Source organism: Sardina pilchardus, chromosome 7, assembly GCF_963854185.1.
Source record: "Sardina pilchardus chromosome 7, fSarPil1.1, whole genome shotgun sequence".
NCBI lineage: Eukaryota > Metazoa > Chordata > Actinopteri > Clupeiformes > Clupeidae > Sardina > Sardina pilchardus.
The window spans coordinates 5,473,639-5,488,426 of record NC_085000.1 but is presented as its reverse complement, the minus strand read 5'-3'; the positions used below and the strand labels follow the sequence as shown (position 1 = coordinate 5,488,426).

Here is a 14,788-nt window from a genome sequence, read left to right as displayed (position 1 = left end):
AGTGTACTTAGGTTTAAGCCTTGAACCTCTATAATTAGTATCTGCTCACTACTAGCAAAGTTCAAAGCAAAGAGACTGCCTGCTCATGCCTGTAGTTCACCCGGGGCAGCGCTGGGGGCATATTTGATATATTATTCTTATTGTTGATGGAGAGGGAGTGAAACCAGCATATAGATGAAAAAGTCAGTACACTTTCAATGAAGGAGGTGTAAAAAACTGTGAGGATCTTCCTGTTTACTCCAAAGGAGTATAGCTTCCTCAAAAATACTTGCGCTGTTGACATTTTTTAAGGATCACCTCCGTGTTGGAATCAAAATGCAATTTATCATCAATGACAGTGCCCAGGATTTGTTCTCATGTATGGCTTCCACTGGTTCTCCATGTATTGTAGTGGCAGTCCTGCATCCTCCATGCCTGTTGAAGTTAAACTTATGTTAAAGTTAAAGTTATGGGTTGCCATAGACTGAATAATAATAATTGGAAAACGTGCAAACACAATGGGAGCACAGCTTCGCTACTTCGCCCCAATAGAAGGTAAATTCTTCCTGAATTTGCCCCTCAAATAACTTGAGGGTAGGCTGGGTAAACCCTGTCTGATCTGCCGGCGATTTGGATTTCATCCTGCAGCTCAGGCTGGAAACATGCACATCTGTCTCTCTGTCCACATCTTCAGTTAAATCACAAACTAGCTTATCCAAAATGCACACCCGGATCGTTGGTCTGATTGGTTTAAGGACAATCTAAAAGGGTCATTTGACCCTTGATCACCACCCCCCCCCCCCCCCCCTTCAAATCTGTACCCTACTGTTGCAATTTTAGCCTATACTTCACTTTATATATCCTTTACCTTAATAGCCAAGGCCTTATTTGAAAGTGTAGCTCTTGCTTTGCCTTGTCTCTGTTTTAGCAATGATTACAGAGGAAGTAATGGCTGTTAATGCCGTGTCATCTTGTGTGTTTAAACGTTTGTGCTCACCTCTCTCTGAACTCAGAACTTGACTTCCTTCATTTTGCCTTCTCTCCCTGTCTTCTCTCTCCTTTCTCTTCTGAGAACCAAACTGTCACATCTCCATCTAAAAATCACAGTCACTGTTAGCAGCAAGCAGATTTCAAACCATTTTATGTTTTTCTTAAGGGATGTTCACAGAGTAGTGAGTGACAGTAGTCTTTACTTTTGTTGGAATACATTATACCAATACAAACGAATAGGCTATGTTAAGTTTGCATTTAGATTGATAATTTATCATGATATTTAGTTGAATAACAACAAAAAAAGAAACTTGGGCCCCACTAAAGCTGTATCACTAAGCCCCCGGGCGACGGCCCTGCATGGAGTCAAGAGTTCATGCATATCCCATTCCCTACATAGGCCTACTGCCTGATATTAATGCTGTGGTGGTGGTGGGAAGCCCAGTGTCTTCAAAATAAATGCATAGCCTACCGAAGGATAGCCTACTTTCGAATGCAGGATTAGAAATTAAAAATCGCCCCGCCCAGAGAACAACCGATTGCATTTACTTTTCTTTTTTCTCCATGACAGTGATGTCCACGATTTTGTTCGACCAAAAGTTATTATGACCATGCTTAATTAATCATGATTCATGATGATGCAGCTTAAAAGTCGCCCCGCCTAGAGAACAACCGATTGGCTGCAATGCCGTCGAGGCGGTCACCCCTACTCCATATCAAATAAAGCCTTGATCGTACGACTGAGGGTGTGTGTGAGTGTGTTTTAAGATAGCCCGTCACTCGCCGAAATTGAAACAAAACAATTGTAACAATGGCAATGATTCTGGCATACTGGGATATCAGAGGGGTAAGAACTGACTAGCCTATACTGTAAAAGTTTCAAAACGATGCATTTTGGCCATTTATAATTCAAGAGATAATTAAACCAAACTATGGAGTTTTAGTTTCGTTTGAAGTGGCCTTGTAGTGTTTTTGTGAAATTTAACCGTAGCCTACATTGTGAAAGGTTATTTTGAAAAGACATAAAGAGTAGCCTATGTTTAGACTTTGCTGGCTTTCAGTGCACATGAAACACTGGTGAACAAAGCCAAAATATTGCATAACGCGCGGCGGCACCCCGGTAATGTACAATGTACCGCAGTTTACAACAAAGGATCTCACAAAGAATGCTTGTCTTAAGGCCTACTCGTACATTTCTCGCGTCTTCCTGGCAGCATATCATGTGTATGGAGTAGCCTACTTGTGTTTGGGTTCACAGGCTTGATTTCTGATTTATAATCTACCTTGATTTTCTACGAGCGACCATGCGGTAGGCTACAAAAACGCCCATTACCCTGACTTAAAAGTTCGGTATGTCTACTCTAGCTCGCTCAGCCAATCCGCCTGCTGTTGGAGTACACGGACACCAAATATGAGGAGAAACTCTACGCTTGCGGCGAAGGTAGGAATGATCTACTTAAGTTGCAGTCCCGTAGTGTCACTGTCAAATTAGTTCCGTCAATGAAAGCTAGAAATTGTATTGTTTCATTTTCCGCTGTCCTCGTCCATGAAGTGTGCCAACCTCTATAATGATCATCTTCTCACTATTAGCAAAGGTCAAAGCTATTAAATGGCCTGCTCATCCTTGTAATTCAGCAGGAGCAGGGTATAAAGGTGACTGCAAGAGATTCATGCCTTGAGTATTCTGTTGCTTGCCTTCTAACACAGCTCCCAATTATGACAAAAGTTGTTGGTTTGACGAGAAGCCCACACTTAAGATGGATTTCCCCAATGTAAGTACCCTACATGCATGTTCTGTAGGCCTATACATGCTGGAGGAGGTATAACCTGTCAAGTTCATTAACAGCCATTTTATGTGCCAGCTGCCTTATCTTGCGGATGGAGACAGGAAAATAGTCCAAAGCAATGCCATCATGAGATACATTGCTCGGAAGCATAAGCTTTGTAAGTATGCATGGGCAATCTTATCACGCACAATTGTTTGTTTTTCCATGAAAGACTAAATAATCGGTTACTTGCGGTCTTTCTCTTGCCTATTATAATTGTACATAGGTGGGGAGACTGAGGATGAGAAGGTTCGGGTGGACATCCTTGAAAATCAGGCAATGGACTTCCGTAATGGCTTTGTCATCCTCTGCTATACAGATCTTGTGAGTTGACATAGATATGTGTGGAAACAAATTACATGTGTGAGCTACAGTAATATTAACTGTCTTGGCTTGTTGTGACCAAGTAAGACACAAAATCCTTTTTTGTGTTTTCATTGGTGATCAGTATGCTGAAGTGAAATACATATTCCTAGGAGGATTCATGTCCGATTACTGATGCTGTTTGACCTTGTCTCTGTAACCTCTATTTTTATGCAGGAGAAAAAGAAGCCTGGATACTTGAAACAACTCCCTGACACCCTGAAGCAATTCTCTGATTTTTTGGGAGACAGGAAATGGTTCGCTGGAGATAAGGTAATCTATACAAAAGCAGCTTTGTGTAAAGTTACGTTCAGCTAAAAAGTAGATGGCAGTCCTTTGACCGGTTACAGTTGCAACTGTTTACATACATTTTCAAATTGAGCCCTGCTATGGTGAGTTTCTAGATGAAATCATCATTGTCGGTAGAAAAGTAATCAGTGTTTGTACATTGAGTGAGTGTGAATAATATACTTGTCCACTGTATAAGCCGTTAAAACAAACTGTAAGAGCTATGGTCAGTCTCCAGTGTCCTGTGCCCATATAAATGCCATCAACTTTGTAGGATGGGCTCGATATTATGGTAAATCATTTTATTAGAAAGGAATATTTGAAAGACAATACATCGCTGGCTTCCGGATTGAAGTAGGATTTGCCACTAGTACAATAATTAAGTAAAATCGTGTCCTTGTCAGTTGCAGTGAGAGCAAGTGCAAGCAGGTGGAGGGATACTGCACTCCTTATCTGTTTACATTCTCTGCACACTCAACATACTGTATGTTTGATTTGGCATGAAATTGAAGATTATCAGTAGCCTGGCTCTCACCATACTATGCTCAATCTTTAGTTTGGGGAGTCTGTGCTTTATTTCTACTGCACAAGAGGTGTGATCAGTGGGAATATCGAAATGACTCCATACTCTTGGATAGTCCTTCAACCAATCAGACCAACGATCCGGGTGCGTCTTTTGGATAAACTAGTTTGTTATTGGACCCAAAGGTTGTGGGCAGGAGGCAGGGGAGATAGATAAGCAGGTTCCCAACCTGAGCTGCCAGGTGGCAGGATTCACCATTTTAAGACTGTTTAGGTTACTGTCAGGAAAGCAGGAAGTATTTGTTGCAGTTGCTATGCCATTTTGCGTTGCGATCATGCAGCAAAAAAGGCTGCATATGGGTAGGCCCTGTAAACAATGGAAACACAAGGGCTGAAAGGGCTGTATAGCGAGGCGGTCCTACCTGTCCCTTTTACCTGTGTAAGGGGGCCTATAACCTGCAGTGGAAAGGTGCCTACTATCCATGTGCAGTACAATATGATGTGTAGTATTGGGATCCCTCCACTCACGCACAACATGTCATCTTTCCCATTCACTCAGATTACCTTTGTGGACTTCCTCATGTATGAGCTTTTGGATCAACATCGTATGTTTGAACCCAAATGCCTGGATGAGTTCAAGAATCTTAAGGAGTTTCTGGACCATTTTGAGGTGATTGCTGCATTGTGATGTTTCTGTTACCAACTTATTTTGTCTACCAACATTTTTTGTTTATTGTCTAAACATTACTTTTTTGTTGGTTGCTCACAACAGGGGCTTGAAAAGATAGCAGCGTACATGAAATCCAGCAAGTTCATGAAGACTCCAGTGAATAATAAAATGGCGAAGTGGGGCAACAAGAAAGAGTGAAACGACTTTGAAAAGCAAACATGTCCTATGTGATGAGGACATCACTGTAGCAGAAGTTAATAGGCGTTATGAAGAACATTTCCATTGTATTCATGTAGAATATGTTTTCCTCTACAGACACGTTCTGTCCTTACACTGCTTTTTTAAGTTCCAGTGTTTTATGAGGTCTTCAGAAGACGAGTAGTGTTTTGTGATTTGTTATCCTGGTCTAAGGCCAATTTATGTTCTGCCTCAAGTAATAAGAACAAGCACTTCATTTTGTCATGTTTATATTTGATCTGTATTACTTCTGAAATTTGTATTGTGAAACAATAACTGCAAGAGCACTCTTTTGACTTGATAAAAGGCAACATCTTTTCAGCAGATGCTTCCGTTCATTATTATTCTGCATGGACACCCAAACCTAACAAATAAAAGCAACTCACCAAGGTACTTGAGGTTAGCTGCTTGGAGACGTGGCTTTGAGTTTGATACATCACAAGTGAATAACAGTGATTATTACAGTGTGTGGTATTTGTTGCTTCTCTGTGGTCAGCTGGATCAGCCACCATCATGATTAATTCATTATATTTCTGTCTAGCTGTTTTTAGGTTCATTAGATTAGATTCAACTTTATTATCATAGTGCAGAGTACAAAGACCATCAAATGCTGTTTGCATCTAACCAGAAGTACAAAAAAGCAGACAGTGTGATGTGATATACAAGTATAGACAGGACAAGAGATGTAGTGCAGTGTAAACAGTAATATACAGCTGGTTTACAGAACTTCCTCTGAAGCTGCTAGTTAGGGTGCATAGTGACCTGTAACGCCTCCTGGAGGGGTGTGACGTAAACCGTGGCTTTAGGCCTCTCCTGTGACCCTTGGAGAGCCTCCAACGATGAGTTGAGGTGGTTGTAAAACCACCCGATGATGTGACCGATGCACCCAAGTTTCTCTCTCTACTACCCTCACCACCATGGGAGTAGCCAAAAGAACTTTGTAAGGTCCTTGAAATCTGGGAGAATGCCAGTGAAAATCCCAATCTGGACCCAGTCACCAGGTAACACTGGCAACCTTTCCGATTCAAACACCAACACCATTCAAGCACTTTTCACCTGTTGGGAAATTGAAAATAGTGCAGCACACAAACCCCTCATCTATTTAGTCATGTCAGACTCAGTCTCCTATTGAGGAGGATACATTATACACCCAATCTTCAGAGGTGGGCCCATCAGCATTTCTTGTGGACTCAACCCTGTAATGTGTGATGGCCGCCCCCTTTGACACACTAAAGCTGCATTCACATACGTCGCTACTCGCCCATCTCTGAGCGAGAACTGTCAATGTAAAGTGAATGTGTTCTAGCTGAATGTGGCCAGGACAGGCGATGCGAGGACTAGCGATGCGATGTGGGCGGGTACGAAGTTAAAATAATTTTAACTTCCAGCGATGCGAGTGAAGCGAGTACCAAATCAGAATGTAGAATAGAGATGATTGACAGTTAACCGAAGCGAGGAGCGATGTGCGAGTAGCGACGTATGTGAATGCCCCTTAAGGCCAATGGTAACGCCAACAACACCCAATCGTGTTCCCACGGCTGCGTGGGTGTCGGGTGATGACTCAAGTTCAAGTTCAAGTTCAAGTTTATTATAGCCATTTCAACAGTATGAAATATAATTGATAGGAATGTGTTTTGGTATGCTCACATATAAGACACATAATGACAACACAATAGCACAGGGGTAACAACACTTAATATACAGAAAAAGTGCAACAAAGTGCAAGGATCACAGAAAGCAGCAGTTCAGTACAGTTGTACAAGTGCAAAGAGAGGTAGCCTGGTATGTAATCCATAAGTGCTTAGTGCATGTTCATTTTTGCTGCTTCACTGGAGAATCCGGAGGCAAAATACATGTCAGTCCCCATTTTTGTCATTGCTGCTGCATTTGCATGATCAAAACCACGCACCAATTTAGCCATCATCTGAAAATGACTTAATGACAAAACAGGTTTTCCACTTACCTCATGTACCCATAATCATTTTTTTCCACACACTCTATCCATTTTTGTTTCTCTGTATGAGAGGCATCTTCCTGTGCTACCTGTTCTGGGGTTTTAATTTCAATCTCCATCATTTGAACCAAATTATTTAAATTATCTTGATTTCTTAGCCAATCATCTGGAATCTCATTGTCTCTCCTCTTGGCGGACGGACACGCCACTAAGTTCGCAAAATCATTCTGCTGGCAGCCGCATGGCAACTAGAAGTAGAGAAACAAGTGCTGTCACTCTCCAGGGCTTTTCATTTGTAGACCTCCTCTGCCGCAGGCCTTCGCTGAACCGTCGTGCTGTGCCCCCAGAGCCACAGTAGGCCGGATGTAGCCCCCAAACCGTAGTGCAACATTCTGGATTCGTTCAAGTCTTTATGAAACTTGTTTTCTGCCACTCACTCAGACAGCTTAAAAGTGATATGTCATCACCTTCCAAAAATAATGGCAAAAGTCATTCATTAAAATTAAATAAAAAAGTTGTTTCTTTTTTCTTTTTTTCCCCGTAAAATCATAATTATTCATTTTTTGGTTAACTTTCTTGTGCTTTCTGAAAAACCTGAAAAAAATGACAAAATATGTGGGGGGAGGGTACACTTTCTCAGAGATATAGATAATGATCTATCTCTTAGAAAGTGTACCCTCCGCCCACACATTTTGCACATTTTGTCACCTTCCTAAAATAATGGCATATGGCTGCTTAAAATCCATACGTTACAGACATCATCTATCTAATCCTATATAAAAGGGTGTCAGATATTGTCACCTTCCTAAAATAATGGCATATGGCTGCTTAAAATCCATACAGACATCATCTATCTAATCCTATAAAATGGTGCTTACTGCTCAGTGTTACAGAAACAAATGTCTTACAGTATGTACTTAATTTCAATTTAACTCAACTTAAACTTAACTTAATGAAATGTATAGGCCTATGAGTAAGCCACTCCCATTTTATAAGCACTCAAACCAAACGTATAGAGGATACTTTTGAATGCGTATAACTAAGGCAGATTAAAAATCACCCCTCCCACAAGACTGCTGATTGGTTGTTATGCTTACTCCTACTCCCTATAAAAAAAACCTTGCTCATGTGACTCGAGTGTTTGTGTACTGTGCTGGAATAGCTGGTTACTTGCTGAAATTACAACGAAATACAACTGTAACAAGATGGCAATGACTCTGGCATACTGGGATATCAGAGGGGTAAGAACTGACTATAGAACTGTCATTATAATCCAAGACAAACAAGTCAAACAGTGGATTTTTAGTTTCATTTGTGGTGGCCATGCTGCATTGTGTTTTTATGTGAAATGTAATTGTACATTGTGAAAAGCTGAAATGGCAAAAAGAGCCGTTTTACACTTTGTTGGCTTCAGTACAAATGGCCTGGAGCCACTCTGATATGAAAAAAGCCAAAATATTGCATCACGTGTGGGACGCTGGTAATGCACCATGTTGCAGTTTGCAACAGAGGATCCAACAAATAATGTTTTCTAAAACTGTGGCTTTACATACAAAATTACAACATGTTTTAAATTAAACCTGTTACTGTATGGTCTGCACAGAAAAATTGTGCTGGGGGGCTGGATTTCTGTTTTCAAATCTGCCAGCTTGCTTAACTTGAAACGGCCTCGAGCAACCATGCTGTACAGAAATGCCCATTTCCCTCTCACTGTGTTAAAAGTTGGGTATGTCTTAACAGCTTGGTCAGCCAATCCGCCTGCTGCTGGAGTACACAGGGGCAAAATATGAGGATAAATTATATCCTTGCAGCGAAGGTAGGAAATATCTTTTACCTATGACTTGCAGTTCCACACAATGTCAACTTAGTTCAGACTGTAAAGCCTGAATATTTCATGATTTTATGATTGTATACGACCACTGGCTGACTGTTGGCCTTGATAAAGGTTGTGTGCCAAAACGTTGGTTGTTGATAAATGTATCAGAGGGTGCGCCTGCTCTGTCCATTGTGCACCTTAAGCCTTTAACCTTTGTACTTAGTGCCTGCTCAAAGAGACAACCAGCTCATAGTTCACTAGGGGCAAGGTCAAGATCGATGTGACTAGTGAGATTCATGCCTGAGTATTCTGTTGTTTGCCTTCTCACACAGGAAGTTGCTGGTTTGACAACAAGTTCAAACTTGGCTTGGATTTCCCCAATGTAAGTACCTTACTGGTGAATGTTCTACATGACTGGAAGAAGACATAACCTGTATAACCAGTTCTAACAAGTTTATCATCATCCATTTTCTGTGCCAGTTGCCTTATCTCTTGGATGGAGACAGGAAATTAGTCCAAAGCAATGCCATCCTGAGATACATTGCTCGAAAACATAACCTTTGTAAGTACTCACTGCTGGGAATTGTATCACTATGACTGAATACAGTCTATGTCTTTCTCCATAGAACATAAAATAGTTAGTTGTGCCCCTTCTTTTGCCTATTATAATTCTACACCTACTGTACATAGGTGGAGAGACGGAGGATGAGAAAGTTCGGGTGGACATCCTTGAAAATCAGGCAGTAGACTTCCGAACGAACCATATCAAGCTCTGCTATGATACAGAATATGTGAGTTGACCCTTGACAGAGGGAGGTGTGGAAACAGATCACATATGTGATATTAGAGTAACTGTCTCAGCTTGTTGAGACCAGATGTAAAACACAAAATGTTTTGTCAATTATGTCAATTTCCTGATTGACCTTGTTTGACCTTTTCTCTGTAACCTCTTTTTTTGCAGGAGAAACTGAAGCCTGAATACTTGAAAAAGCTCCCTGAAACCCTGAAGCAATTTTCTGATTTTTTGGGAGATAGGAAATGGTTTGCTGGAGATAAGGTAATCTACAAAAGCAGCTTTGTGAATAGCATTGGTTAGTCTAAAGTGTCTTGTGACTAAATCAGATGATGGCCATACAAATGCATTAACAAACTAGAAAAGCCATCCAAATGCACAGACCTCTGCCAAGTGAAAACATAACCGCCTCCTGGATCCAGACGGTGATCCGGATCACTCCCAAAATTAAATAGTTTCAGACCTTTCCTGAAAATTGAATCAAAATCCAGCCATAACGGTTTGTGTCAACTTGCGAACAAACAAACAAACGGACAAACAAACAGCCAAACAAACCCGAATGAAAGCATAACCTCCTTGGTGAAGGTAACTATGCATTTGGGTCAATATTGAGCTATGAAATTGATAGATTCAACATTATGGTAAATTGTTTAACACTTATGCATTGGTTAACCCTGTACCGGGTCAAATACCCCCCTCCACCACCTCCCCCCATCATTCTAGATCATTTTCAGACATCAGATTGTTATGTAGCATAGTCATATTATACATCATTTGAAAGTTTGGACTCTTGGGAATCAATACATGACAGTCTTGGTCATGTAAAAATATGTGTAGTGCTGTTCATGATCAGATTAATCTTACTATGTCTTAATCAAATGTAATCAAAAATGCCCTCCTCCGCTTTTGATACCACCCTGACCTCTGGCTGCAGTGTAGCTGCAGTACAATAAGTAACTGCAACATATTGGGTACTGAAATATTTACAAGAAGGCCAGGAAGAAAAAACTATATTCTAGCCTCTGGCCCTGTGTCAGTTCAGTTCAGACATTTATTGTCCCACAAGGGGAAATTTGGTTTGCATCAGTGGTTAAAAAGACATAACACACATAAGATGTCAGTACATCACACAGTTATTCTGATTATTCTACTGACACCTCTGTGTCTCAGCTTTCCAAAGAGGTCAGGCATTTGATTATAGACCAAAGTATGTACTGTAGGAGCAATGCCCTCCTAAGTAGATGATGTGCAATGTCGGGCAAAAAGCTCAAAAGCATAAGGGTAAGCATAAGAATGTAATTATTAGAAAAGAATATCTGAAAGACAATACATCACTGGCTTCCACATTGAATAACACAGCATTAAATAAAATGCAATACAATATCCATGTGCAGTACAATATGCATGTGTGGTTTTGGAATCCCTCCACTCACGCACAACATGTCATCTTCCCCATTCACTCAGATTACCTTTGTGGACTTTCTCATGTATGAGGTTTTGGATGAACACCGTGTGTTTGAGCCCAAATGCCTGGATAAGTTCAAGAACCTTCAGCACTTTCTGGACCATTTTGAGGTGATTGCTGCATTGTGATGTCTTGTTTCCGTTACCAGCTAATTTTGTTTACAGATATTTTTTGTTTATTGTCTATGCATTACTCTCTGTTTTTTTGGTTACTCTCAACAGGGGCTTGAAAAGATAGCAGCGTACATGAAATCAAGCAGGTACATGAAGACTCCCTTTTTCAGTCCAGATGCGAAGTGGGGCGACAAGTAAGAGTGAAACTAAGAAGACAAAAAGGGCATAGGGCGCTCAGGAGTCTTTAGATTTGTACTCAGGTGCTCTTCTGCTACGGGTGAGGTGAGAATCCAAAGGATCATGCCCTGATGAAGGCCACTATGGCCATAATGTGTAGGCCCATGTGCTTTTACAAAAACAGTGCTTGCCATGTAATATTAAGGCTTTTTATATTTTCTAAATCAAAGAACGAAACTTCTTCGAAAAACAAGGATGTCCTGTTAAGACATCACAGTGTTTTACCTCTGGAAATTGTACTGTGAAACAGTTACTGTAAGAGCAATCCTCTGACTTAATAAAAGCAGACATCTCTTCAGAAGATGCTTCCTTTCATTATTATTCTGCATGGACACCCATACCTAACAAATAAACACTACTTACAAAGGTACTTGAGGTCAGCTGCTTGGACACATTGTTTTGATTTTGATATACAGTATCACAAGTGAACAACAGTGATTGGTTCCCAAGGTTGGATCAGCCAACATCACGATTAATGCATTAGTTCTGAATAGCCAGTATCAATTGTAGTTGTTATAGCTGTCCTCATCAGCAAACTGTACTAGAAAACAAACAAAAACAAAGATTAGAAGATCAACAAAAATGTTCCAATCCAATGACTCGAGGGAAGAGCCCCGAAGAAACCTGCAATGGTGAATGTCACTGCTGTACACTGGATTTCAATTCATGTTTCAACAAGTCATGCATCATCCCAAGAGTTAAGGGGTTATGTGTATTACTGCTAAGTACCACCCTGTCAGCTATTAATGCTATGGTGGGAAGCATTGGTGTGCAAAATTAATTCTCACGGCAAGTGAAGACTTGACAGCCTGCAGCTGGAAGAAGCTGCCTCCTTCCTCTGGGCATACCATCCTAATCTCATCTCGCGTCATCTTCAGGAGCAGCTCTCCACTCAGCACACCCAGAGTCCTCATGATTCTGTTCACACAAATGCAGAGCATGTCACGGAATACTTTTGCCTTCCATTTAATTAAAATATGGCAGATGCTATTTGCACCCGGGTGCAAATTATGAACATTACTATTTACACCCGGGTGTAAATAGTGTATAATCAACAATATTACACCAGGGTGTCTAACCAACAATACTATTTACACCCGGGTGCAAATAATCAACATTACTATTTACACCCGGGTGTAAATAGTGTCTATAATACACAATGCTATTTACACCCGATGTCTAAAATCCATGTACAGTACACTGTAGGCCTGTGTATTTACCATACAGTAATTTAGGTTTTAACAGTTTTTAGCTGTTTCGCCATGTCTGGGTTAGGCCTACTTACAATGTATTGAAGTGATTATACAACTATTAGGCTAATATAATGAGTGGTCATGTGGTAGCTTGATCAAAGTCAAGCTAGTTCAAAGAGTTGTTTTCTGAGTTGCCTTCAGGCAGCGCTGCCACTGTTGACTTAAAGGCACTTAATCCTACTCCTAACCCTAACCCTGCCTAACCCCAGCACCTTCCAGGCAGCGCTGCCTTGAAGACAACGTTGGGGGCTCAAAACACCAAGAAACCTTTCTACTCACAACTACTGAAGCCTACTTCTACTCAACTGTACTCATAACTGAAATAAAACGAGTCAATCTTTGACAGGTTCAAAAAGCACAAACTCTTATTTACCGTGAGGTAGCGTCATCTAAGAAAAGAGAGAGTAGTTTGTACTTTGGCATGCAAAAAAAAGGCATTGCTTCAACTGAGAATCGATCCTTATGCTATCCATCTGTGGATATGCAACATTTCTCTGTTTTCTTGATAGATTTGTCAGGATTAAACATGTGTTACTGTCAAATAATTCTGATTGTGGATAAGAACTCTCACCTCGACCATACCACCTTTCATAACACTCAACTTTTGGCCATGAAGATGAGTCGCATTAAATGGGGAGACTTGGTCTGGCTATCAACATACTAAGCTCAATCTTTTAAGATTGAACATTAGTATGAGGAGTCTGCACTTTATTTTTAGCAATTGGATTGGATAGTCCTTCAGTCAATCAGACCAACGATCCGGTGCGACTTTTGGATAAGCTAGTTTGTGATTGGACCCAAAGGTTGTGGACAGGAAGCAGGGGAGATAGAATAGAATAGAATAGAATAGAATATATACTTTTTTGATCCCGTGAGGGAAATTCAGTTCTCTGCATTTAACCCAATTTAACCGAATTAGTGAACACACAGCACACAGTGAACACACAGATGTGCAGGTTTCCAGCCTGAACTGCCGGGTGAAATCCAAATTCGCCGCCAGGTCAGGCAGGGTTCACCTAGCCTATTGGGAGACTCATTTGAACTACAAAATGCAAAAATAAATGTCCTGTTTTTTTGCTTTGTTTGTATATGATAATATTGCCTCCGGGGTCCTGCTGGTTCTGATTATGGGGTGGCGGAGGTGCTGGGAGCTAGCCTGGCACGCCCTCCCAGTGACGCAACCCCTTCAGGCTTTTGCTGCTGGTCTGGTCAACTGCTCATTGAGAAGGATTTCTGAGTTCCCGAAATCTGCGGAACTGCCCCCTTTGGTCGAGAACCAATCAACTTTGAGCAGCTCCAACGTCTCTGGGTAGAGGCGTGTTCAAGGCAGCGGAAAGAGTGTTGTTATTGGTTTAAACTCGGCAATCCGCTTTCTGACATCTACCAGTAGCAAATCGAGGCACTTAAAGGAGGCGGGTCAACCAGCGCTGGCAAGAAACCGTGTTAGCACAGGCTGTTGGTCAGACTAAAGTCTCGCAGAGCCTTTGAAAGTCGATGGTAATCAGGCTAGCTGGGAGCTCCCAGCCATTGTAGAACAGAGGGGTGTAAGGAGGACTCTCTGAGTTCAGTCTTCAGTCTAAATATTTAATATCCCAACATACAACTAAAACCGCAAAATTACGTCAATTTACAATGGCATTATAGCATCTAGAAGCAAATACTTCAGTAAATAGGAGAACTCAAGGGAGAAGAAAGAAAGCCAAAACAAATCCAACCTCCTGCTATGGCTTGTACTAGAATTCACCACACATAATCCACAGTGCTAGAGAGGCCAAGGACAAAAAATCAAGAGGATATACAGGAACTGGACCAAACTATCAAGCTATCGCTATACTAAACAGGATAGGATGACCTCTCTTCTTATTTCAGTCCCTACTCCCTACCTATCATAATACTTGTGATCTACGTTTAGGTTACTTGGAAAAGGTATCAAAATGTATTCTGGAAAGATATGAAGGAAGAACTGGGAAAATTCTTGGATAACATGGACATCTCCTGGAACCACAGAGCACTACACCCCCAAGTGGCTAAAATACACAAAACCCAATGAAGCAACAAAATAATAAATGTGAATAGCCTTAGTCCTTTTATATCGGGCAGTTGTTCCTATTCAAGTGAATGGGGAGCATACAGGCCATGTTGGCATTACAAACTAACTCCATAACTTTCTATGAAGGATTCCTTGAGTGCTGTGTCTCCTCATTAGGAAGTGTTACAGTGGTCACGGATTCTCAAGAGTCCAAGCTTTCAATGTATAATATTACTATGCTACATAGCAATAA

General features: G+C 41.0%; 2 protein-coding genes and 1 long non-coding RNA gene across 3 annotated transcripts; 2 read left to right on the top strand and 1 right to left on the bottom strand.

Moving 5' to 3' along the window:
* Nucleotides 1-34: 34 nt before the first annotated feature.
* On the bottom strand, nucleotides 35-1,558 carry LOC134088189 (uncharacterized). Its single transcript, XR_009939916.1, has 3 exons — nucleotides 1,442-1,558; nucleotides 977-1,073; nucleotides 35-414 (listed from the first exon to the last, which is right to left on the bottom strand). It is a non-coding gene; the product is annotated as an uncharacterized LOC134088189 (long non-coding RNA).
* A 133-nt stretch (nucleotides 1,559-1,691) lies between these two features.
* LOC134087147 (glutathione S-transferase Mu 3-like) lies at nucleotides 1,692-5,196 on the top strand. Its single transcript, XM_062540437.1, has 8 exons — nucleotides 1,692-1,816; nucleotides 2,335-2,410; nucleotides 2,677-2,741; nucleotides 2,832-2,913; nucleotides 3,022-3,119; nucleotides 3,336-3,431; nucleotides 4,528-4,638; nucleotides 4,741-5,196. Exons 1-8 carry the CDS (start codon nucleotides 1,781-1,783, stop codon nucleotides 4,834-4,836), a joined length of 660 nt encoding a protein of 219 aa, XP_062396421.1. The 5' UTR covers nucleotides 1,692-1,780; the 3' UTR covers nucleotides 4,837-5,196.
* Nucleotides 5,197-7,947: 2,751 nt separating this feature from the next.
* LOC134087146 (glutathione S-transferase Mu 1-like) lies at nucleotides 7,948-11,554 on the top strand. Its single transcript, XM_062540436.1, has 8 exons — nucleotides 7,948-8,070; nucleotides 8,570-8,645; nucleotides 8,978-9,027; nucleotides 9,126-9,207; nucleotides 9,336-9,436; nucleotides 9,607-9,702; nucleotides 10,903-11,013; nucleotides 11,125-11,554. The coding sequence occupies exons 1-8, from the start codon at nucleotides 8,035-8,037 to the stop codon at nucleotides 11,212-11,214; spliced, it is 642 nt and encodes a 213-aa protein (XP_062396420.1). The 5' UTR covers nucleotides 7,948-8,034; the 3' UTR covers nucleotides 11,215-11,554.
* Nucleotides 11,555-14,788: the final 3,234 nt, after the last annotated feature.